This window comes from Physeter macrocephalus, chromosome 11, assembly GCF_002837175.3.
Source record: "Physeter macrocephalus isolate SW-GA chromosome 11, ASM283717v5, whole genome shotgun sequence".
NCBI classification, from domain to species: Eukaryota; Metazoa; Chordata; class Mammalia; order Artiodactyla; family Physeteridae; genus Physeter; species Physeter macrocephalus.
The window spans coordinates 131,946,941-131,970,434 of record NC_041224.1 but is presented as its reverse complement, the minus strand read 5'-3'; the positions used below and the strand labels follow the sequence as shown (position 1 = coordinate 131,970,434).

Here is a 23,494-nt window from a genome sequence, read left to right as displayed (position 1 = left end):
GTACGCGCGGGCCTCTCACTGTTGTGGCCTCTCCTGTTGTGGAGCACAGGCTCCGGACGCGCAGGCTCCGGACGCGCAGGCTCAGTGGCCATGGCTCACAGGCCCAGCCGCTCCGCGGCCTGTGGGATCTTCCCGGACCGGGGCACAAACCCGTGTCCCCTGCATCGGCAGGCAGACTCTCAACCACTGCGCCACCAGGGAAGCCCCTAGCCAGCTCACTTTTAAGTGAACGTTTTTAGTGCTAGTTTGTGGCTAGGTTTATATCATTGTAGGGGTTTTTTTGGACTATATTTAAGGCATAATTGCTGTTGTTTTGGTGTTTCCGTTTCATACAAGCCTCAAAATTACTACGTCTGAATGAGAGGAGTAATTGAGGAAGCTGGCCATGAGTATTACCATTCGTTTCAGTTTAGCCAAGAGTTCATCACTGTAATGTCTCAAATAATCTTCCATTTAAATTGTCTCATTTTCTCTAAATTAAACTGTTTTGTGTGTGTTTAGTACACCAACGGACTGGTATGAGGTGTCATAAAGTATGTTAAAGTAAAATAATCATTTTATTCCAGTTAGGATTATAAATTACTTTTCTCTTAAAATACCTCCAAAGTAAAATTCAGAGGGCTGTATTCTGGTGGCAGTCAGTGAATTCAACAATAGGTATTTTATTGAGTTCTTTCTATGTGTAAAATACTGTTTTAAGGGTAAATGAGGGACTTCCCTGGTGGCGCAGTGGTTAAGAATCCGCCTGCTAATGCAGGGGACACGGGTTAGAGCCCTGATCCGGGAAGATCCCACATGCCGTGGAGCAACTAAGCCCGTGCACCACAACTACTGAGCCTGCGCTCTAGAGCCCAGGAGCCACAACTACCGAAGCCCATGTGTCACAACTACTGAAGCCCATGTGTGCCTAGAGCCTGTGCTCCTCAACAAGAGAAGCCACCGCAATGAGAAGCCCACACACTGCAACGAAGAGTAGCCCCCGCTCGCCGCAACTAGAGAAAGCCCGTGTACAGCAACGGAACACCCAATGCAGCCAAAAAATAAATAAATAAATAAAATCTATTTTTAAAAAAGGATAAATGAATACAAATATGTCTACAACGTGGTCCCATCTCAAAAGGATCTGAACTGACCTAATGCCTTCCCACCATTGCCTAGTCTACCATATAATTTTTTTAGGGTACAGATTTGCTGGGATTTCATTGCCATGCTGCTCTCTTTCACTGGTACAGGGCATGTGACTTGTGTTTTCTGAGCCCAGAGTGTTGTTAGAGTTCCTAGAATTCGTAGAGTATTTCTTGGGAAAATAGGCCTTCCTCTTGCTCCTGTCTTTGCACATTATACAGTAAGTCCCCTACATATGAATGAGTTCCATTCCGAGAGCACGTTCGTAAGTCCAAATTGTTTGTAAGTCCAACTTGTTTGTAAGTCCAACAAAGTTAGCCTAGGTATCCAACTAACACAATCGGCTATATAGTACTGTACTGTAATTGGTTTATAATATTTTTCACACAAATAATACATTAAAAAAACAAAAAAATAAACAAAAAATAACGAAAACGTTCTTAACCTTACAGTACAGTACCTTGAAAAGTACAGTAGTACAGTACAACGGCTGGCATACAGGGGCACGTGTGCATCTTTGAAAGTTCTCAACTTGAAGGTTCATACGTAGGGGACTTCCTGTATTCCAGGTACCAAGGATGGAAGGTGTTAGTGAGGCTTTTCTAAGCTTTAATTTCTCAAGAATCAGCTTAATAGGTATTTCTGTCTGTGATGCTCTGGTTTATGATTGGGTATATAATTGAAATCATCATACAGTTATTTCATACAATTTCATCTTATTTCATTCCTCTGATAACCGCAAGATTGTAACCTAACACTGGCACCTGCTATTGGGATGGCCTCAGAAGAGTTACTTAACACTTCTGAACCTGAACCTCGCTTTCTCTTTTGTAAAATAAAGAAAATAGAATCTACCAACATGAGGGTTTTTTTTGTTTTTGTTTTTAGGATTTAATATTACAATCTATCTGATATGTACATATTTTCCTTAGGAGCAAGGGTTCAGTATTCCTTAATGCAGTGTTTGTAGTGACTTTATAGGATATAATTACAGCAACCTAACAAGAATCAACTCTAACAAGATATATATATATATACACATACTTATTACATAGAGAGTTTTTATGCATGAATACATAGGTCTATATCTATTCCCTTTTTTTGGACACTAAAAATGGATACATACTGTACACTGCTTTGCAACCTGCTTCTTCATTTAATATGCAGTCAACATTTTCCATTACCATGAAATACTTTTTTAATTACATGATTTGTTACATTCAGCAGTGTATTTTGAGCACATACTATATTGCCAGGCTCTGTGCTAGGTGTTGGACTGGGGAGATAGACATTAAACTGTCACCCAAATAATTAGCTGATTACAAATTTGATAAGTTCTACAAAAGAGAAGTGCAGGGTCCTACAAGTGTGTGTAATGGGGAAATCTAACTTCTCTTGGGATCCTCAGGGGAGGCTTCTCTGGGGTAGTACATTGAAGCTGGGAACTGTAGGATGGCAGCCAGTGAAGGGTGGGTGGCAAAGCAGTAGAGGGCTGAGAGTGCAGAAGATCACCCCAATTTCCTATTGACCATTTTTGCAAGCTTTAGTGTTCCTTCCAGATTTTCCCAATTCTGGGATGTACGTTAGTCTTTTTAGACATCCTTAATTTCTTAGAACAGATTTCTAGAAGTGGAATTGCTTGGTCAAATGGCTAGCACTTTTTTTGAGACTTTTATTACTTATTCAAATTGAGTATCTATTTCTCCTACTTTCAACTACATAGGAAATTGTGATTTATTTTAATATTTGCTTTAGTAAGTTTTAAAAGGTACAGGTATACTATATCTGTACTTTATTTACTGCTTCCGTATTGCTTCCTTTCTCATTTTCGAACACTTAAACTTGTTTTTTGTGCTACAAATAATACATTTTCATGGTCCAATTTACATTGATGGGACAATTACCTCATTAGATAGACAGAAGCTAAATTTGTAGAATATCAGAAAAATATCTCCAACAGAATATAGGATAGAAGGTAATAATTGTGTTATAATTACCTAGGGCATACTATGGAAATATTAATTTTTTTGGAGGGCCTTCTAATACATCTGTGAAGACTTCTGCAAAACTAAAACAACTAGAGGATGAGAATAAAGATGCCATGTTTGTGTTTATATCTGATGTTTGGTTGGACCAAGTAGAAGTATTGGAAAAACTTCACACCATGTTTTCTGGTAGGTGTCATTTTTTTCTATTCTTTTTTGAACTCTAATGATAATTCATGTCTTAAAACTAAATTCTTAAAACAAATGTATCTTTTTGAGTAGTCTAGTTTTTAAAAGACATTGATTCAGTGGTGAAATATTTTAAATGAATTCATCTTAAAGACTTATATTTTTACATTTGAAAAATAACTGTGTGTGTGTGTGTGTGTGTGTGTGTGTGTGTGTGTGTCTGTGTATTCATGATAAATGAGAATTAGTCCTAAGAATAGTACAAGAGTGGAGAACAGCTTAGGCTTTGGAATTTGACAGAACTGGGTTTAAGCTGTAGCCTAATACCTTGGGCAGGTTACTTAATCTCTCAGTTTACAGGGATGTTGTGAGGATTAATCAAGCCATTGCAGGGCCTGGCACAAGATAAGTGCTCAATAAATGGGCACTATTATTACTATTTTTTATAATAATGTTATTAAAATAAGGTATTATTTTTAAAATAGTATGGTTTTATTATTTAAAAACTCATGGTTGAAAGATTTTAATATGATTTCTACACTCTATATGTTCATTTCTTCTTTTATTTTTAGGTTATTCACCAGCACCTCCAACTTGCTTTATTCTATGTGGCAATTTTTCATCCGTACCATATGGAAAAAATCAGGTTCAAGCTTTGAAAGGTATTGAGGATCTGTTTAATAAGTGTTTCTACATTTGTATAAACTAAATTGATAAGAAATAATCTATAATATTTTAATTTCATTCAAAATATGTAGTTGTAGCTAATAAAATAAAATTTGATTTATGTATATCATATGCAAAGTAAATTCAATATCCCTTTAAAATTTTAGATTCCCTAAAAACTTTGGCAGATATAATATGTGAATACCCAAATATTCACCAAAGGTAATGATTTCTGTTGCTATATTTTTTATTTAAAGTGTTATTTAAGAAACACAAAAAATGAATCCTAAGTTAAGAAATGGATGGAAGAAAAAGTTGAGAAAATTAGTACAGTTAAGAGATAAAATTAACCTTCTATCATGATAATATATGTTACACTCTAGTAGAGATTTATAATATAAAGTATTAGAAGGAAGAGTGATAATTTCCACCATATTCCAAATTTCTTGGTGACATTACTCTAAGGGTCTAGAGCTACACTCTTCAATATGATAGTCACTGGCCACGTGTATCTCTTTAAATTTAAATTATTTAAGGGAATTCCCTGGCGGTCCAGTTGTTAGGACTTGGTGCTTTCACTGCAGGCAAGTGGGGGTATGGTGTGGTGACCGGGTTCCATCCCTGGTCAGGGAACTAAAACAATCCCATAAGCTGCAGGGCGTGGCCAAAAATAAAAAAATAAAATAAATAAAAATAAAATTCAGTCACTCTGGCCACAGTTCAAGCACTCAATAATTGAACAGTACAGGTCTAGAACATTTCTATCATTGCAAAAAGATCTATTGGACAGTATTGGTCTGGAGCCTTTTAGTAATTCATTTATTAAAATGCATGAAATTTAATTTTTAAAAATTTGTAATTTAATTAAAGGCAATAACTTGGTTTTGGACTACGGGATAGTGGTGCAATATTTTTAGAATGAATTATGTTGAATTTTGCTACAGTAGTCGATTTGTGTTTGTACCTGGTCCAGAGGATCCTGGATTTGGTTCCATCTTACCAAGGTAAGTTTTATTCAGATATTTGCAACAGTAAAGAAAATTCTGTAAAATTTTAAAATGTATATTATATCACATAAATTGTTTTTATAGGCCACCATTTGCTGAAAGCATCACTAATGAATTCAGACAAAGAGTACCATTTTCAGTTTTTACTACTAATCCTTGCAGGTAAATATTAGTATTTTTGTGTTGCAGTTTTTTCCTTTCATTTAACAATTAACCTGTTTCTTGGGAATTCCCTGGTGGTCCAGTGGTTAGGACTCTACGCTTCCACTAAAGGGGGCGTGGGTTCAATCCCTGGTTGGGGAACTAAGATCCCGCATGCCATGGGCGGCGTGGCCAAAAAAAAAAACTAAAACAAAAAGTGGGAAAAAAATTAACCTGTTTCTTAAAATTTTTCTCTGAATTTTGATTGTTATGGGATAAAAATGAAAAGAAAATTTCTTTCTATTTTAGGTTTCTCAAAACTTTAAAAATGTTTTAACTGTATTTAAATAATTCACTAACACTGAATTTAGAAGCTTAAATAATGGATGGAGATTTAAAAATAGATATTCCAGTTACACATCCTTTAAGAAAAGTTACAATGGAAGACTGAAAGGATTACACATTTACTGTATGTGCTACTCACTGTGACCATAGGCTCTTACTGAGGGAATAGCCTCAGTCGTTGTTTCTCCTCTCTTTTCTACCTGCATTCACTCCTTCAGTGACCTTTCCAGTCCAAGGGCTTTAATTACCCTCTGTGTATTGACAACTCCCACATTGATATCTCCAGCTCAAACCTTCTACCAGATTCCACACTTACATATCTGGTTGCGTACTCGTCATCTCCCCTTGGATGTCAAATAGACAACTTCAGATTGAACTTCTGATCTTCTTCCCTCATCAGTCCCCAACCCTGTTCCATAGCTTTCCTCAACGTAGTTCCTGACGCCTTTATCCTTCCAGTTGTTCAGACCAACCTTTGGGATTCTTCCTCACATGCAAGCTTTTAGGAAGTCCTTCAAAAATTTGAAGAAAGACTTCAAAATATATCCAGAAGCTGGCCACCTCTCTATACCTCCCCCTCTACAACCCTCTACCATCTTCTTTAGCCTTGATCACTGTAATAGCCTCCTCATTGTTCTCTAGCTTCTACCCCTGCTCCTCTGTAGTCTGTCCTTAACAATGTCAGAGTGATCCTTTAAACTGTAAGGCATGTCACATCCATCCTACTGATTCAGAAAGATGGGCTGGGCACCTCATGTTATTCCATAACAGCCCATATCCTTTGCAATGGTAGTCATGGCCTGCATGATCTGGCCCCCAGTTTCCTCCATGATTTCCTCTCTGACTTTCTTCTCCTCCTCATTTATTCCAGCCACTCCAGCCTCCTTTTGTTCTTCAAATGTGCCAGGCATGTTTCATCTTAGGGCCTCTGCTCTGCCTGTACCCTCTGCCTGAAGTGTTCTTCCTCTGCCTGTCTGCTTGACTCTCTCATCTCCTTCAAGTCTGTGCTCAGATCAGACTTCATTATGAGCCCTACCTATTCCAATACTCCTATTTAATACTCCAGCCTTCTAGACCTTCCCTTCCCCTAAATGATTCCTGTTAGCCTTTTTCTTTTTGCCATACACTTAATCATCTTCCAACATACTGTGTAATTATTGTATCTGTTGTTTATTCTCATTCCTAGAATAGTGCCAGACACATATTAAGATCTCAATAAATTACTGTCAAATGAATGGGTGAATAGATTCTGGTTGAATTTTTTCTGTGGTGAACAATGGGAAGTGAGAATGGCTTTGTACTATAAAACATCTTGCCTTTAAAGTTACCTCATATTTTGTTCTGAGGAAGTCACATTCAACTACTGTTTTTATTTCAGAATTCAGTATTGTACACAAGAAATTATTGTCTTTCGTGAAGACTTAGTGAATAAAATGTGCAGAAACTGTGTCCGTTTTCCCAGTAGCAATTTGGATATTCCTAATCATGTAAGTTGTGTCTTCTTTATTAAGGTATCTTAATTACATGTGGCTTTATATAAAATTTTGTTAAGCCACTTAATCACTTGCCCTTTTGTTGTTTTTATTTATAGTTCAAAATAATTTCAGCACACTTTTGTCAGTAAGGTAATTTTTGTTCCTAAATCAGTGTTTCTCAGTTTTCTTACTGACGTGTCCCCTAATGGGCAGAAGAAAGCCCCGAAGTAGCAGGAAATTTCTTTGGAGCTTCCTGTTTTGCCTTTAGAACTCATAAATCTTACATTGTACTTCAATATATATATATTTGTTTAAATAAAATGTTTATGTTTATCATGTTTATTAAGTATTTCCTATGATTTGCCCACAATCAGGAGGATGTGTAGTGATTATCTTGTAGCTTCAAGATTCCCAGTTGTCAGTCACTGGTTACATGTACCCTCATTTGGAAGTATGGAAGTAGATCATACAGAGCATTTTTAGTATGTATTTTATAACATTTAAAGTGTATGTAGGCTAAGTATATATTCTTGGCATTACTCAAGCTGTGGAATTATTTTTAGATGAACAGAATTAGCAAATGAGTTTATTATACAGCTAAAAATACAATTGCTCCAAAATGACTGTTTGGAGGAGTAGCTTTTATGGTGTTGAATGAAAACTCATACATTAATCCTAAAATACAGGATAGTTGATTTCATTTTATATCAGTTTCCCCAAGGTTTTGTAATTCAGTTTTCCCAACTGTTTCTCAAATTTTCTAAGTCACTTTGGTAATTACTATTTAATTTGAAATTCTTTGTTGCTCTTTTAGCTTTTGCAAATGCACTGAAGTTTGTTTTGTGTCATTCTTTTGTAGTTTGTAAAGACTATCTTATCCCAAGGACACCTGACTCCTCTCCCTCTTTATGTCTGCCCGGTGTATTGGGCGTATGACTATGCTCTGAGAGTGTACCCTGTGCCTGACTTACTTGTCATCGCAGACAAATACGATCCTTTTACTTTGACCAATACCGAATGCCTCTGCATAAACCCTGTAAGAACGTAGTTAACATTATGTAGTCATAATTTGTCAAGATTAGAGTGTTACTTCTTTAAATTTAAAATATATGTTTAATCAATTACTGTTGGAGTAAAAATATACTATAAATGAAACACTGAATTAATTTGGTATAAACAGAAAGTTCTTAAACTTTCAAAAGAGTATGTGACTATAAAGTAAAGTGACTTTTTTCTTAAAAAAGAAAAAAAAATGCACCAAAGCGTATAAATCCAGATGAGTATTTTCCCCTTCAAAGTAACTTGCCTTGGGATTCCTTTCTGGAAATTACTTTCAGAGCATGTATTCTGTTCCCTTTAAACATGTTAATGGTAATTGTCCTTTGAGGAGGATTTTTTGTTGTTGTTGGAAATTGTCCAAGTCCCAAAAATCTAAGATTGATAAATGTGGAAATTCCTACTGGGACACAGTTTTTTGTTTGTTTGTTTGTTTTAAAGGGACACAGTTTAATATTTCATTTTTATGCAGAACCTTGAAATTGCTTCAGAATCTTCAAGTTGCTTCTGAATTTCTATAAAAGTATGATTGACTTTTTGAACTTGGGGACTAAATGCTGCATAATGTTGCTTTTTATGTCAAATATCTTCACTAGTGATTTTTAATCTGTATGTTTCCTTGATTCTTGTGAATTTTAAACTTTAGTACTTTTTTATTTCATCTAGGTCATTTCTAGAAACATCATCCCTTACTGCTTTTCTCACACACACATTTATTTTGTCTGGCTTCTGCAGCCACAGAACTATTGACATTTTGGAGCAGATAATTCTTTGTTTTGGGGCACCATCCTGTGCATTGCAGGGTGTTTTAGCAGCATCCCTGACCTCCATCCACTAGATGCCTGTAGCAGCCCCCAGTTGTAACTATCGAAAATGTCCTCAGATGCTTGTCAAATGTCTCCTAGGAGACAAAAATTGTCCCTAGTTGGGAACTACTGCTCTAAGGATGAGCACAGTCAGCTGATTTGGTTCATTGTTTGAAATTTGTGGCCCTAATTTTTGTAGAATCTTTATTCACATTTCAATATTCTTGTCACAATGAGACTATTTGCTTACTTAAATTGAACTCTTTGGGCATTCTCATAGTTAACGCTCTATTTGAAACCACTTTATTTCTGAATTTTTTCCACTTTTTCATACTGTACATGAGTAACCACCCAGTTCCTACACCATCATTATATCTTTTTAACCTTATTTATACCTTTTGGGCAAGCCCAAAACTTGGTTTTGACATTGCTTCATCCTTTCTTGATACTTATTCCCATTAATGAATGCCTGCAATGGGCCAGGCATTGAGCTAGTGCTAGGGACACAAAGACTGAAAAGACAGTCTGCTCAGTAACTTTAGCATTTAGTAATGGACAGACAATTGTATGTGTGACTACTGCTCAGTTGTTTTGGGGGCACAATGGCAGGGCATCAAACCCAGATTTTTACTGGGGAGAGGGGCAGGAAAGACTTCTCGAACATGATGTTTGAGTGTCTTATATGCTTATTTAGCATCACCCAGTACTGTTTATTTCTTATACTAAGTAGAACCCCTCGTAAGCATTTCTAGTCACATTTGTTAGCGTAACTGTTCTAGTCAACTTGACTTTTTGCTTCAAGTGGAGATATTTTATAGTAGTATTTTTTCTCTATAAAGAGCATACAAAAATTTGTCTCATTACTTTATAGTCACATCTTGTAACTTTATTTTTAAGTTAGGAGCAAGGAGTTTGATTTTTAAAATAGGGATTCTTTTTCAAAAGTTGAGTATTCACTTATGGGCATTTTTCTCTCCAAAGGGCTCTTTTCCAAGAAGTGGATTTTCATTCAAAGTTTTTTATCCTTCCAGTAAGATAGTAGAAGATAGGTAAGTGCCCTCAGAAACAGCAAGAAACAGCTGTCTCTTGGCGTAATATTGCTAAAATTCAGATGTTCTGTAGGTGTGCTGAAGTTTTTAAAAGTCTACAGTAGCTCATTGGAAATGTTCTAGGCTGAACTTATTGTGTTCTTGCTGGGAGACACAGAATTGTATGTACTTGATGGCACATTTGTATGAAATAGACCAAGAACTGTTTTCTGAGGGAAATCTCAGACTGGCTGTGGAGGTGGGCTAGTTCTTTTACAGGCAGACTCCTGATGATGTTATTATTCCAAGAGGTCAGCCTTGCTGTCCACATGGTTGGTTCTCAAAACCTAGGTAATCTGCCTTAAATTGGCAGCAAAGAATTGTAGGGGAGCTGAGTTGAGTGTGGTGATGGTGAGGGGTTGGAGTTGGGGGGAGGTCTTGGGGAAAAAAGAATAATCACTTGGTGGGTAGTGGTTTTCAGAGGGTGTCCTGTAGACCACGTGCATCAGAATCCTCTGGGGTCCTTGTTAAAAATGTTAAGTTCCAGGATCCCACCCCAAAGTTATCAAATGTCTCTCTAGTTGTAGGGCTCAGAAATCTGCATTTTTAACAGTTTCCCTTAGATTCAGGCATCCTAACGTGTGATTTCTTGGTTAATTATATTTTGTTTTCCACCTCCAGTTAAGAACAGTAATCAAATACCTCCAGGTTCTCAGGGAATATAATCTTGAACACCCAACCCAATTGTCTTTTTTTACTTTTTGTAATTAACATCTTTATTTAAATAAAAACACAAGTACATGATAAAAATTTCAAACAATGCTTAAAAGTATAAAATTGAAAAGGAAAAAGTAGCTCCGTTTCCTAACCCTGAAACCATGATTAATAGCTTCTTATATATATTTCATGAAAAAAAATTTCTGCATTATTTTTGCTGCTCAGTATTCATGGAGGATTAAAGTCCGTTCACTTTGGGATATTCTAAATTTTATTCTTGGATTCACTCATTTGACGTGTATTTGAATCTTACTGTATTCCAGGCACTGCTTAGTTTTTGGAATATAACCAGACAGATACTCTTATAAAAGTCACTGATATTCTAGCCTCTATTCCATAAGCTGAACATGTGTTTGACTTCATCTAGCCCACAATGAATCCTTAAACAAATTTTTTTTTGACTTATAATGCCTTTAGGTAAAGGCAACGCTCTTACCAGTCTCAACCACTCGCTGTTGTTGAGAGTGATTTTGTGACCCCAGGATTAGGTCACCTATGGAGCATATTTTGTCCACCTTTTTAAAATTTTTTTCTTGGCCACGCCATTCAGCTTGTGGGATCTTAGTTCCCCAACCAGGGATTGAACCCGGGCCCTCAGCAGTGAAAGCGCAGAGTCCTAACCACTGGACCACCAGGGAATTCCCTATTTTGTCCGCCTTTAGATTGACTTTTACTGAACTGAGATTTGGTATAAATTCACAGACATATAAAACTTATTCTGCTATGAAAACCAATAGTGGGCACTTTAAGCAGATCTCAGGACAAGAGAAATCTGTGTCTGTCCCAAGCAACTGTTTATTTTCATCTTGGGGAGACTGTAAATCTACTAATAGACTCCCTTTGTGTTAGCTGCCAGGAAGCACAGCCAAACATGCAGCCCACCTCTACAGCAGCAGAGGATTTACTAGCATAAATGTTGGCTGCGGCTCTGGCTTCCTCTTCTTTTCTGATCTGTATTTTTCTCTTACTTGAATTTCCTGATTTCCTTACTTTTATCTTTTTATTATATCTATCTTGGCAAACCAGTTAATATTCTTTTTTTAATGAGTTGGGAGATAAGCAAATAAATCACAATAGGAAATTAACAGATTTATTAAGATAGCACAAGACACTTGTTACATTTTTTGTAATGTTCCCTGATTGCCATGCATAATTGTTAATCTAAGTACAGTGCTTAGAATCTAAGCACTGTATACAGACTTCTATGACAGTTCTAAGACACTGTTTTAGTCATTTATGTGCCTGTCCCTCTTAAAAGTTTCTAGAACAGTCCTTGACTTGCAGTTGACATTCACTGTTGAGTTGAAATAGTTGGTCCCTTTATCATCTGTGGAGTCAGATGCTGAAAACCCTTGACATAATTTCCAAACTATAATTTAGTAGTGATAATTTGAGGAATTTTTTCAGTGCTGGATCAAACAAGTTGATGTGTTTTTTTTGTTTTTTTCTTTTTTGAGAGAGAAAAAATTTTCATGATATAGTGAAATAATTTGGTTTTACTGCTACTTAGTTTCTCCTAAAAATAATTTTTTTCTTAGAATATTTGTGAAATCATATTGTAGTTAACCACAGAAATGTAGCCAAAGTAGATAAGGTTTAACCCTGTTTCAACATGTGCTCTCAAATACAGTTGTTTTATTTAAAAATACAGTGTTGGTGATGTAGGGGAGAAACACCCATTCTCACACAGAGTTGGTCAGAAAAAAAAATGGTAAAAACTTTTTTCTTAAGACCTCAACTGCATATATCAGCAATTCCATTTCTAGGAATTTATCCTACAGGTATACTTGGGTTTATGCATAAAATTGGGTACAGCTATTTTTACTGTAGTTTTTATAAAATTGCAAAACAAATAGCTTAAATGTATATCTATTTTAAAGTTATTCAGAACTTTTCTAATTTATATTAAATTTCAAAGCCATAGAGGAAAGGAGTAGTTAAAAATTATAAATATATGTTTATTACTAATTGAAGAAAAGGGGTAGAATAGTGTTCATTGTATTCTACCACTTGTGTGTTTTTAAAGCATCAACCCCCCACACATGCTTGTATATGATTAGACAATCTTTATAAGGATATACTGTTGCTTCTGGAGAGCAGAAATAGAGTGTGAGACAGACTTACTTTTCACTGTGTCCCTTTTTGAATTTGGAACAATATGCATGTATTGACCTATTTTTAAAATTAACTAAAACTAAATATTAAGAAATGTACAATAACTTAGGTTTCCAAAATGTTTAATTTTATATTTTCTTTTTTCAGCAAACTCCAAGGTTTTTGAGATTCTTAAAGACCATCTGAAGAAACAGAATTCATCAATTTTCTGCTTAATTTTAATTGTATATTTTATGTAATTTTGATATTAAGTTAAAATAAAATTATGGTAAACTTTAGGATGTTCTGCTTAAATTTCTATTTTATGAAATTTTGATATTAAAGTAAACACGATGGGGACTTCCCTGGTGGTCGAGTGGTTAAGACTCCATGCTGCCAGTGCAGGGGGCCTGGGTTCAATCCCTGGTCAGGGAACTAGATCCTGCACGCGGCAACTAAACGCACACCGCCGTGACGATCCTGCACGCGGTAACGAAGATCCCACATGCCGCAACTAAGACCCGGCACAGCCAAGTAAATAAGTAAATATTTTTAAAATAAATAAAATAAAATAAACATGATGGTATACTTTACAAAGTTTTATAGGAAAAATATTTTCTGCATAATTTTTTATGAAAAATATGAAAATGTGTAAAAATGTATAATCCAAGTATACATTTGTGTTTAAATATTTAAGTTTCATTATTTCTGTACTAGTTACACGCTAATGTTCACCATAAGAGTCTTAATAGTATATTCAAAAATTGCAAATTGTTTAAATTTCAAGTCACAGAATCTATTCTAATGATAGTGAAAACCTTTGTTTCAGGATATTACTATGATATTCATTACATAATTACCTTTTGGCACTGAAAATTTAAAAACACACTGTCCCCATAGTTTTTACATTTAAAAGGAATAATATTCACTTTGAAGCAGACTGTTTTGCTGTTTTGGGTATAATAACTCAACACCATGCCCTTATCTATTAGTTTATGGTGGGGGGGGACTATGGTGATGGCCCAGAAATGAATCTGAATGACAGGAAGTTGTTAAACATACAAAGAGTATTTCAAATGTAGGAATAATCTTAATATTACAGAAAGACTGGAATGGAAGATATTTCTTTCAAAGCTTTTTGGGGAAGAGATACTGATAAAAAAATTAAAATGACACCGAAAGAAAATTCCTCAAGAAATTTAAATCTGAATGTTGTGATAAGTGAATTCTGGTTAAGGATGAAGTGGCAATTTGAGATGTGGTTTAAGGATGTAAAATTTCAGAGTATTAGAAGAGGTCTGATGTTAGAAGAGCAAGATTGAGCTTTAATTTCAAGAATAGCCTGGAAATTTTGACTAAAGGTGAAATCAAGGCATAAGTTCAAAAGCTACTAGATTACTTGGGAAAATTTACAATTTGGGCCTTGAAAGTGAAATAGAAACTGCAAGGTTGTTGGTCCAGTTACAAGAACCATAGAGCTACATATGAAAGATTTCTTTAGGAACACATTTAATGCCTAAAAAGATAGGGTATGTTTACGGGTTAGCAAGGTGACGTAAGATGAAGCAGAGCAGTTAACTATGTACGAGCCAATAAGTTGCCAGAATCAGGCAATAATTATTAGAATAAGACAGGAACTAGAATCAGGTGGAGGTGGACATTGTCTGGAAATGAAAAGGAAGCAGAGGTCTGAAAAATGGGCTAGCAGAGGAACAGCACTGCAAGGGTATCCAGGGCTAATACTTTGGGGAACAGAGAGGTGGTGTGCTCCCCAACTTGGTGTTTAATCAGCTGAAGCACGGCTCACCGCACCGCAGGAATCTGGGTATGAGACGCCATCATGTGACATTATGCCTTAGGGGCCAGGTAGATCACACAAGATGGGAGTAGGTTGAGATTTCTCTGCTATGAGAAAAGCCAACACTTGGTCTCAGTGTGGGGAAACCACAGGAAGTGCCAGTGCATGTGATGAGGTAGGAGAGAAACCTGGATGGTGTCTCGACATTGAGGTAATGCCAACATTGTGTTAAATGTTGCTGAGAGTTTCAACAAAATGAGAACAGAAAAATGATCACTGGATTTAACAACTACCAATTAATAACTACCCCAATCAATAAATATTCTTCTATAATACCTATTTGAATGGCTGCATAGAATCCCATTGCATGGCTGTACCAAAATCTGCTCAACCAGTCCCACTGTTGAATTCTTAGCTTCTTCCCAAACTTTTAGAATCATAATGTTTCTTGAGAATGCTCTCAAAGTTGGACTTGCTGGATCAAAAAAAGTATGCACGTTCTAAAGGCTTTTTATACAGCTACCAAACTACTCTCTAGAAAGGTTTTATTAATATAATTCTACCACCCCAAGGAAATAGAGTAATTGTTTTTTTTTTTTTTTGGTGGTACGCGGGCCTCTTACTGCTGTGGCCTCTCCCGCTGCGGAGCACAGGCTCCGGACGCACAGGCCCAGCCGCTCCGCGGCATGTGGGATCTTCCCAGACCGGGGCACGAACCTGTGTCCCCTGCATCGGCAGGCGGGCTCCCAACCACTGCGCCACCAGGGAAGCCCAGAGTAATTGTTTTTTAAAAAAGCCTTTTCCATTTTGATAGGTGATATGTAGTATCTTATATTTGCATTTTTATTATTAACGAAGTCATATGTTTACTGATCATTGGCTATTTATGAATAGCCTGCCCATAATATCTCTTGCACCAAATGAGAGTTGTAAACAGGGCAAATTAGTGAAATATCTAGGAGACGGAAATGCTGGTTTAGCGAAGTGAATAAAGCATATAAAGTTGTTAGAATCACAGCTTGTGAATGTATTAGCTTTGTAACTTTCGTCAGGGTCCCGTCTTCTCATCTGTGGAATGGGGATTAGGTCTACCTTGAAGTGTTGTGAACAATGGATAACGTACATGATGCTGTTAATTATGACAATTATTCAGATGGTTATTTTGCAGAGGTAACCGCACCATGGCACAGGAATCTAAAAAATGCATAATGTTGGTTTGAAGAAACTAAGGTTATTTCTGATATTTCCGTCAACCCTATTCCTGCCCCTCCTCCCGGGTGTTGGTGGTGTCACTATGGCAACGAGCACACGCTGCCCGAGGCTCAATTCTCTGGCGGTTACAAACCTCCGCTGCCTCACTCTCCGCAGACCAGCGACTCTACGACGCGTTCCTCCCACTCGGTCTCAGATTCATCTCCCTTGGCCCCTGGGCAAGGAGCCGAGGGGCAGCATGGCCAAGGCGACAGCCTCTTCGCCGCTGGAAGACTTGGACCTGAGCGGAGAGGAGGTCCAGCAGCTCACCTCCGCCTTCCAGGACCCGGAGTTCCGGCGAATGTTCTCCGAGTACGCCGAGGAGATTACGGACCCCGAGAACCGGCGGCGCTACGAGGAGGAGATCACGGCCCTGGAGCGTGAGCGCGGAGTGGAGGTGCGGTTCGTGCACCCGGAACCGGGCCACGTGTTGCGCACCAGCCTGGATGGGACTCGGCGCTGCTTCGTGAACGTGTGCAGCAACGCGCTGGTGTGCGCGCCCAGCAGCCGGCCCGGCTCCAGGGTCGCGGCATCCGGCAGCCAGTGGTCCCTGCCCTACAGCCTGGCGCCGGGCCGGGAGTACGCTCGGGGCCGCGGAAGCCGCTACACCGTCTACGACGTGGTCTTCCACCCAGACGCGCTCGCGCTGGCCCGACGCCATGAGCGCTTCCGCCAGATGCTTAACGCCACGGCCCTGGAGGCCGTGGAGAAGCAGTTCGGCGTGAAGCTGGACCGCAGGAATGCCAAGATCCTGAAGGTCAAGTACAAGGGGACCCCGGAGGCCGCCGTGCTACGCACGCCCCTGCCCGGGGGCTCCCCGGCCCGGCCAGAGGAGGAGCCGGAGAGCCCTCTCCCCGATTTCCCCTACCCCTACCGGTACCCGGAGGCCGCCGGGAGCGCTGCGATCCCGAGGCCCCAGGCGCCCTCCCCTCCGGAGGCCGTCCTGCAGCCCGCCCCCACCGAGCCTAGCTACAGCGTGGTGCAGCGCCACCACGTGGACCTCCAGGATTACCGCTGCTCTCGTGACTCGGCCCCCAGTACTGTGCCCCAGGAGCTGGTGGTCACCATCGAGCTGCCGCTGCTGCGCTCGGCCGAGCAGGCGGCGCTGGAGGTTACGGGAAAGCTGCTGTGCCTTGACTCGAGGAAACCCGACTACCGGCTGCGGCTCTCGCTCCCGTACCCGGTGGATGATAGCTGCGGCAAGGCGCAATTCAACAAGGCCCGGCGGCAGCTGGTGGTCACGCTACCTGTGGCGCTGACCGCCACGCACCCGGAGCCCGCCGCGACCCCGGAAGAGGCCGCCGACCGGCCCGGAACTGACGGCGCGCCCTGCGCTTCCGCTCACCAGGGGCAGGCGGGCCCGGCGGGGGTTGGTGGGGCAGACGGAGGCTCGGATCCCAGCAGAGCCTGGACTGCCGACGCCGGGATCACCACCCCGGACGCCGCCGGGGAGGAGCGCGTCTCAGAACCCGAGGAGCGGGATTTCAGCGGGCAAGAGAGATCAACAATAGGCATCCGGGAGGAGCCGCCTCCCGGAACTGGGAACTCACCTGGGGACTGTGGCGGAGGCGCTTCTAGTACTTCATCCGGGGACCTTGACAGGGGGTCTTCTGCAGGAAGAGTGAGTGCGCGCCGAACTCTCGGCTTGGAGGCGCTGGAGGCCCGGGAAGGCACCCGCAGGGAGCCAGCTGATCGAGCCATGGGTGGTCCCGGGACCGACCGCGGGGAACCTCTGTGTCCGCCTTTGCAGTGTAATCAGGATGAAGAATCCCTGACTCTGCTCATTCAAGTGCCTTGGATCCAGCCTCAAAGTCTTCAAGGGGAAGTGACCCCCCTCTGGTACAAATTGTCCTTCTCCACCCAAGACTTAGTTTATTATTCCTTCTTTTTGCAATTTACTCCAGAGAATAAGTTGAATACTAAAGAACCAGTGGTTAGCATTTCTTCAAACAATGCAGTGATAGAACTGGCCAAATCTCCGGAGTGCCGTGGACAGTGGAGAGAGTGGTATTATGGTTTAAACAACGATTCTTTGGAGGTAACAGTTCTTTCTAGAGTCCTAATATTTGAAATATTCTGTTCCACTTGCTATCACAGGCACACTCGCAGTTTATCCTAAACAAAGGATTTTACATTATAACTTCTTTCCTGATGACTTGAAATTGATGCACTTGATGAAAGATGTTAAGTACACGTTAAACGCATATTGAAAAAAACGAAAAAAACTTAACGCATCCTCTCTGGTGGATGGGTTTCAAATCTTCACAGTTGCCCTTGAGAAGGGCTGCAACTTTAGTCATATTCTCAAAGGGGTTGTGACACAAATAGGTTTAAGAGGCATTCTATCACGGCCATATTTTAAGTTGGTAAATAGCTTTTTCCAACCGTAGAAAGTAAATAATAGTTTACTTCCGGAGAGCAAAAGTAACTCAGCCTGTGCCACACAGTTCTTTTGTAGGAAAACCAACTCGCAGGTGTGAATCTAAATCCCTTGCCCTCTCGGCCATATGGTACTGCTTAATTTCAGTCGCTGATATTGGTGGGGTTGTCTTCTGGTGGGCGTTATATTACATTGAAATTACCTCTTTTTGCATCTGTTTTAATCTGTTCCCTGCTAGGACTTGGCACAATGGCTGGCATTTAACAAAGTGTAATTAAGCCTTTGTTGGTACCAACATCACATCAGCTACATCTCTTTTGGGCAAAAACTGGGGCTGCGCATTATCAGGTTTACGTAGGATATCATTGTGTAGTTGCTACTATACCTTTCAGATTATTGAGGATCTTGAGATTCAGTATTCCAGTACTATTGGCAAATATTGGAAAAAAAAAGTTTGACGTTCTATAGAACTTTTAAAACTCATAAGTGAACAATTAATTGGTATTTTTGATTGAGGTTTGTATCAATGTTACATGCAAATTTTTTTAGCTCTTTTAAGATATTCAAGGGTTAAATTCCCAAATTCATAACACTAGTTGCACAGATTATATATTAAAAATTAAGTTTGGGGCCTTGGGCTTTAACCTGCCAGGAAGTTTTACTTCTTCCTGTGTTTTTCTAGAAATTTGCTAATAAGTTAAATTTTTATTTTATGAAGTGTATCTTCTGTGAGAAGTGGTTAATTTGAAACCCTCCAAAAATGGTAAATAGCCAGGGCTAGGTAAGATACTTTGTGAGAATATAAAATATGAAATCGACTATGTTTATGTCATCAGAAGGGGGAAATTTAGGAAAGGGCAGTTGTTTTCCTGTAATTGTTTTAATAAATGTGAAAATAACTCACAATGTGGGATAAAAGCTATATGGACAAGCATTTGAGAGAATACTAAAGAATATATTTTCATCTGATTTTCCAGTATGCGAACATTATTTTAGCAAGAAACTAGACCAAAATGGGATCAGGGCAACTGTGTTTTATATCTTTGAAGCTGGAATAGATTTATAATTAATTAATCATCACATTTGCTGCGGCTGATGGAACCATAATGTTCAATTCTTTTCTTTACATTTTACTGGACCAGGCTGTATTTTTTTTTTTTTTTTTTTTTGCGGTACGCGGGCCTCTCACTGCTGTGGCCTCTCCCGTTGCAGAGCACAGGCTCTGGACGCGCAGGCTCAGCGGCCATGGCTCATGGGCCCAGCCGCTCTGCGCCATGTGGGATCCTCCCGGACCGGGGCACGAAGCCGTGTCCCCTGCATCGGCAGTCGGACTCTCAACCACTGCGCCACCAGGGAAGCCCCTGTATTTGTTTTTTTAAGTGTTTTTGTATTTTTTAAACTTTATTTATTTATTTTATTTTGGCTGTGTTGGGTCTTCGTTTCTGTGCGAGGGCTTTCTCTAGTTGCGGCAAGCGGGGGGCACTCTTCATCGGGTGCGCGGGCCTCTCACTATCGCGGCCTCTCTTGTTGCGGAGCACAGGCCCCAGACGCGCAGGCTCAGTAGGTGTGGCTCACGGACCTAGTTGCTCCGCGGCATGTGGGATCCTCCCAGACCAGGGCTCGAACCCGTGTTCCCTGCATTGGCAGGCAGATTCTCAACCACTGCGCCGCCAGGGAAGCCCGGCTGTAAGTATTAAAAGTGAATTAAAAAAAAAATCACAGGAGTATTTTGTGGGTAGACATATAATGATTACATTAATATATGCATTATATGAAAATAATTATAAAGAGACTAATTTGTGGCTGTCAGGGTCAGAATTTGATACTTTACGCATAAACAAGCACAAAATGTATTTCTATAAGCCTTAGATATTCACTGGGAATTTTCCTAGAGCATTAGGACCACTGAATTCAGTATCTTTTATAGTAAAATCAGTCATTAGACTGAGAAGGCAAGTTTATGCAAATCCTTTGTATTTTAATCATAACCATTTCCATTATAAATATTAATCTTCCCTGAGGTAACTAAACTATTTGGTGTATTTTTTTGCAGTTAATGTGTAAGTCTTTTGCAGAGACATGCACCTTAGAAATGCTTTTCATTTGGTGGGGTGGGGGGAGCAGAATGTTTGTTTCTACAATACAGTGTTATTCTCGATCTTCAAATAACAGCAAGGCAAAGTCCTCCAAATGTAAAGTTTTTCTTTCACCAAAGTTCACTTTTGTTTAGTAGGTGTTCACAGTTTAAATAGTGTTTAATAGAAGAGAACTTGAAACTTGTCTCTTTCTGATCCCCCCACCCAATTTGGACCAAATAATGAATTGTGTTTATTTGTAATTAATTTGTTTACATTAAAGTACAGAGGAAAATACTTTTATTTGGAGCAACGGTGAACTGATTTTAAGAATTTTAAATATGGTTGTTCCTTCAAAGCCCTAACTATATACCTATATTCACTTGACGTATTTGAATATGAACAAATTGCTTTGTGTTTGGGATTCCGGTGGAAATGATTTTTGCATATCCTATAGTTTGGAAATCTACCTCATTCCTTTTTTTTTTTTAATTTTATTTAAATATAGTTGATTTACAGTGTTGTGTTTATTTTTTTAAAAAAATTTTATTGAAGTATAGTTGATTTACAGTGTTTCCTCATTCTTATATAAAGCTATATGCTAGTGTTGCAGTGATTATCACAGTGCTTAAAAATGGAATGTACTTCTGTTATACAAAATATTACACTTGGCTCTTACCTAGCCAAGAACTAAAAGGCAAACTGGTCACACAAAATTTAAATAGATTCTGTGTATCTTTCGCTGACTCATTAGGAAGTGTTCTAAAATTAAATTACATTTTCTAGCTTGGACTGTATTTATAACTCTAGAGGTGATGTATTCTTACAAAATAGAGGGGAAAAAAAAGGAAGATAATTTGTAAGTAAGATTACCTGGAGGGAAAACATACCTCAGATTTAATAAGAGACCTAGAAAAGGAACTAAGACTTTTCTTTTAGGGTCTTTTCCTATATATGTATGTACTCTTGCTGTTCTTATTGCTCTGTACAGTACTCAGTTTTCTTTTGCCAAAACAGCATAGGAATGGGCTTCCCTGGTGGCGCAGTGGTTGAGAGTCCGCCTGACGATGCAGGGGACGTGGGTTCGTGCCCCGGTCCGGGAGGATCCCACATGCCACGGAGCGGCTGGGCCCGTTAACTATGGCCGCTGGGCCTGCGCGTCTGGAGCCTGTGCTCAGCATAGGAATAACATTAAAAGTGCAATTCTGAACTGTGTGAGAACTTTTATGAGCTGTTTTTAGATAGAATTCTGTCAAGTATGACCAATAAGGTAGAATATTTTTTCTCTTATTTTAGGAAAGGTTATTTGTCAGTGAAGAAAATGTTAATGAGTTTCTTGAAGAGGTCCTGAGCCCTCCATTCAAACAGACAATGCCCCTAACCCCACCATTAATTGAAGTTCTTCAGGTTACTGATAGTAAGATTGAAATACATGCAAAGGTAAGGATTTTGGTGGGCTCTATAGCGTAGTGATTTGGGACAAGGTTGAAGCCTAACAAATAACTTAATTCTTGATTTCTTTATATCATAACTTTAAACTAAGTGGACATGATGGCTGGGAAGAGTGATGTTAAGAGGAATAAAGACTTTTTTATATGTATTTTACTATTAAACATCTGCAGTTCATTTTCACTTATGTTATCTCCTTTAATCCCAAAATAACTGTCCAGTGAGGAATGGAGAGAAACTAACATTTGGGAATTATAAGTATTAGTCCAGGGACAAACAGCTTTTTTTTGACTCTCAAACCATGGGAACTATGTCATCCAGTTTGTTCATTCTTTCTAGTTGAACTTAAGTTTGGTTATTTTTGTAGTCTTCAGTATTGGACACAAATGAGTAACTAGCACAATTGACTTGTAATGTGAATTCAGGGGAAAGAGGCTCTAAAGAATCACAGAAATACAAGAAAATTCAAGAAATTCAAGAATGCCCTTATAAGAATGACTGCTAATGGGTTTTATAGGCCATGTTAAAAGGTTTGTAGGCCAGGATTATTTTATCCTGAAAGAGATGAAGGGTCAATGAAAGTATTTAATCAGAGAATCAATGCCAGGTTTGCATGATTAAAACATGACTGGCAGCATTTGGAGAATGACTTTGAGGGGGAAGCCAGAGGGCCTATCTGTAAGTCTACTGGGTTATTCCTTCACAACTTAAAAAAGTTTCCAGCGGGTACAATTTACTTTTCTGTTTGTTTCAAAGAATTATTAATTTGCTGTTTCTCTTGACATAGTTGCAAGAATGTAGTAACTCTGAGCAGCTTCATGAGAAGGAAGAAAGAGTCAATGAAGGAAGTCATCTAACTGAAAAAGAAAGTCTAGAACATGCTACTACCTCAGCTGATTCCAATTCATCTGTAGCAGTCAAAGTACTAGAAACAGACAGTTGTGGTTCAGTTGCATGCTTGCAACAAGGGGCCCTTGATGTTTCTCAAAAGCCGTTTGCAAAGTCTCAGCAACCTGAGTCAAAAATGGAACCTGAATTTATAAAAGACAAAAGTGCTGTTCACTCAAATGATGAAAAAGATAATTTAAAAGAACCAGTAATAACTGAAGAGAAAGAATTAGATGGAGATCACCCATCTTCCTTACTGAACAAAACTGAAGTTCACAATACACCTGGTTTTGACAGCATAAAGGAAACCAATATGCAGGATGGTAGTGTGCAGATTATTAAAGATCATGTGACTCATTGCTCATTCAGTTTTCAGAATTCTTTGCTTTATGACTTGGATTAATTCTGTATCATCTTAGAATTTAAAGGTTGAGTAAAAACTTATGGACTAAAAATAGATTCTCTGTTTACTATCTTAAAACCAAAGGTATTCAAGAAAGTATAAAATTAAAATTTGCAATTTTTATTCTCATGGGGAAATTGAAGCTATTTATTTTTTTGCATGTAGAGTTTATACAAAGCTTCCTTAATTATGTAAATAAGTTTTGTGATTCCTCTGATGTATATTTTTTCTAATAGTTAGACATTTAGTTTTAATACAACCTATTTATATTTACTTCTGTGTTGTTTTTGGCTTTTGTTTGCCATTACTTTAATAAAGTTTCAAAATAAATATTCATTAAGTTGTGTCTGTCACAAAGAGTATTTCTAAAGAATGCAATTAACTAGAAGCGCACTAGAGTGCATGTGTTGGCGGGAGGAGAATCTCAAAACTACTCATTTTTAAGTCTCACTAAATAGGATGTACTTATACTTGTCATAGAGATTCTGAGAGGAAAGAACTTTACTAACCAACATTAAACGATCCAAACAATACAAATACACTGCAATTTAGTATT

The 23,494-nt window shown here is 38.8% G+C and overlaps 2 protein-coding genes across 4 annotated transcripts in view; both read left to right on the top strand.

The window, feature by feature from the left end:
* The window catches only part of POLE2 (DNA polymerase epsilon 2, accessory subunit), a 95,658-nt gene extending 82,665 nt beyond the window's left edge, over positions 1–12,993 (top strand). For both annotated transcript variants that reach the window (XM_028495809.2, XM_007105715.3), the window contains 9 exons: positions 3,127–3,299; positions 3,872–3,961; positions 4,133–4,187; positions 4,910–4,969; positions 5,057–5,134; positions 6,837–6,945; positions 7,793–7,969; positions 9,777–9,844; positions 12,863–12,993. In XM_028495809.2, coding sequence (XP_028351610.1) covers positions 3,127–3,299; positions 3,872–3,961; positions 4,133–4,187; positions 4,910–4,969; positions 5,057–5,134; positions 6,837–6,945; positions 7,793–7,969; positions 9,777–9,844; positions 12,863–12,881 — 829 coding nt within the window. In that variant the 3' untranslated portion in view covers positions 12,882–12,993. The remainder of the gene's footprint in view (positions 1–3,126; positions 3,300–3,871; positions 3,962–4,132; positions 4,188–4,909; positions 4,970–5,056; positions 5,135–6,836; positions 6,946–7,792; positions 7,970–9,776; positions 9,845–12,862) is intronic.
* Positions 12,994–13,086: 93 nt separating this feature from the next.
* DNAAF2 (dynein axonemal assembly factor 2) lies at positions 13,087–23,494 on the top strand. 2 transcript variants are annotated; one of them, XM_007105716.4, is made up of 3 exons: positions 13,087–17,781; positions 21,495–21,638; positions 22,435–23,494. In XM_007105716.4, the coding sequence occupies exons 1-3, from the start codon at positions 15,694–15,696 to the stop codon at positions 22,936–22,938; spliced, it is 2,736 nt and encodes a 911-aa protein (XP_007105778.2). In that variant the 5' UTR covers positions 13,087–15,693; the 3' UTR covers positions 22,939–23,494. The 2 variants fall into 2 exon arrangements, with proteins under 2 accessions (XP_007105778.2, XP_007105779.2); XM_007105717.4 differs by lacking the exon at positions 21,495–21,638 and having other exon boundaries at positions 22,435–23,187.

What these genes read in the sequence shown, in the direction of transcription:
- DNAAF2 (XM_007105716.4), top strand. Translation starts at nt 15,694, where the DNA reads ATGCATAATGTTGGTTTGAAGAAACTAAGGTTATTTCTGATATTTCCG. An exon ending in TAAACAACGATTCTTTGGAG is followed by an intron (nt 17,782 to 21,494) that starts GTAACAGTTCTT and finishes CTCTTATTTTAG; the next exon opens with GAAAGGTTATTTGTCAGTGA. An exon ending in AGATTGAAATACATGCAAAG is followed by an intron (nt 21,639 to 22,434) that starts GTAAGGATTTTG and finishes CTCTTGACATAG; the next exon opens with TTGCAAGAATGTAGTAACTC.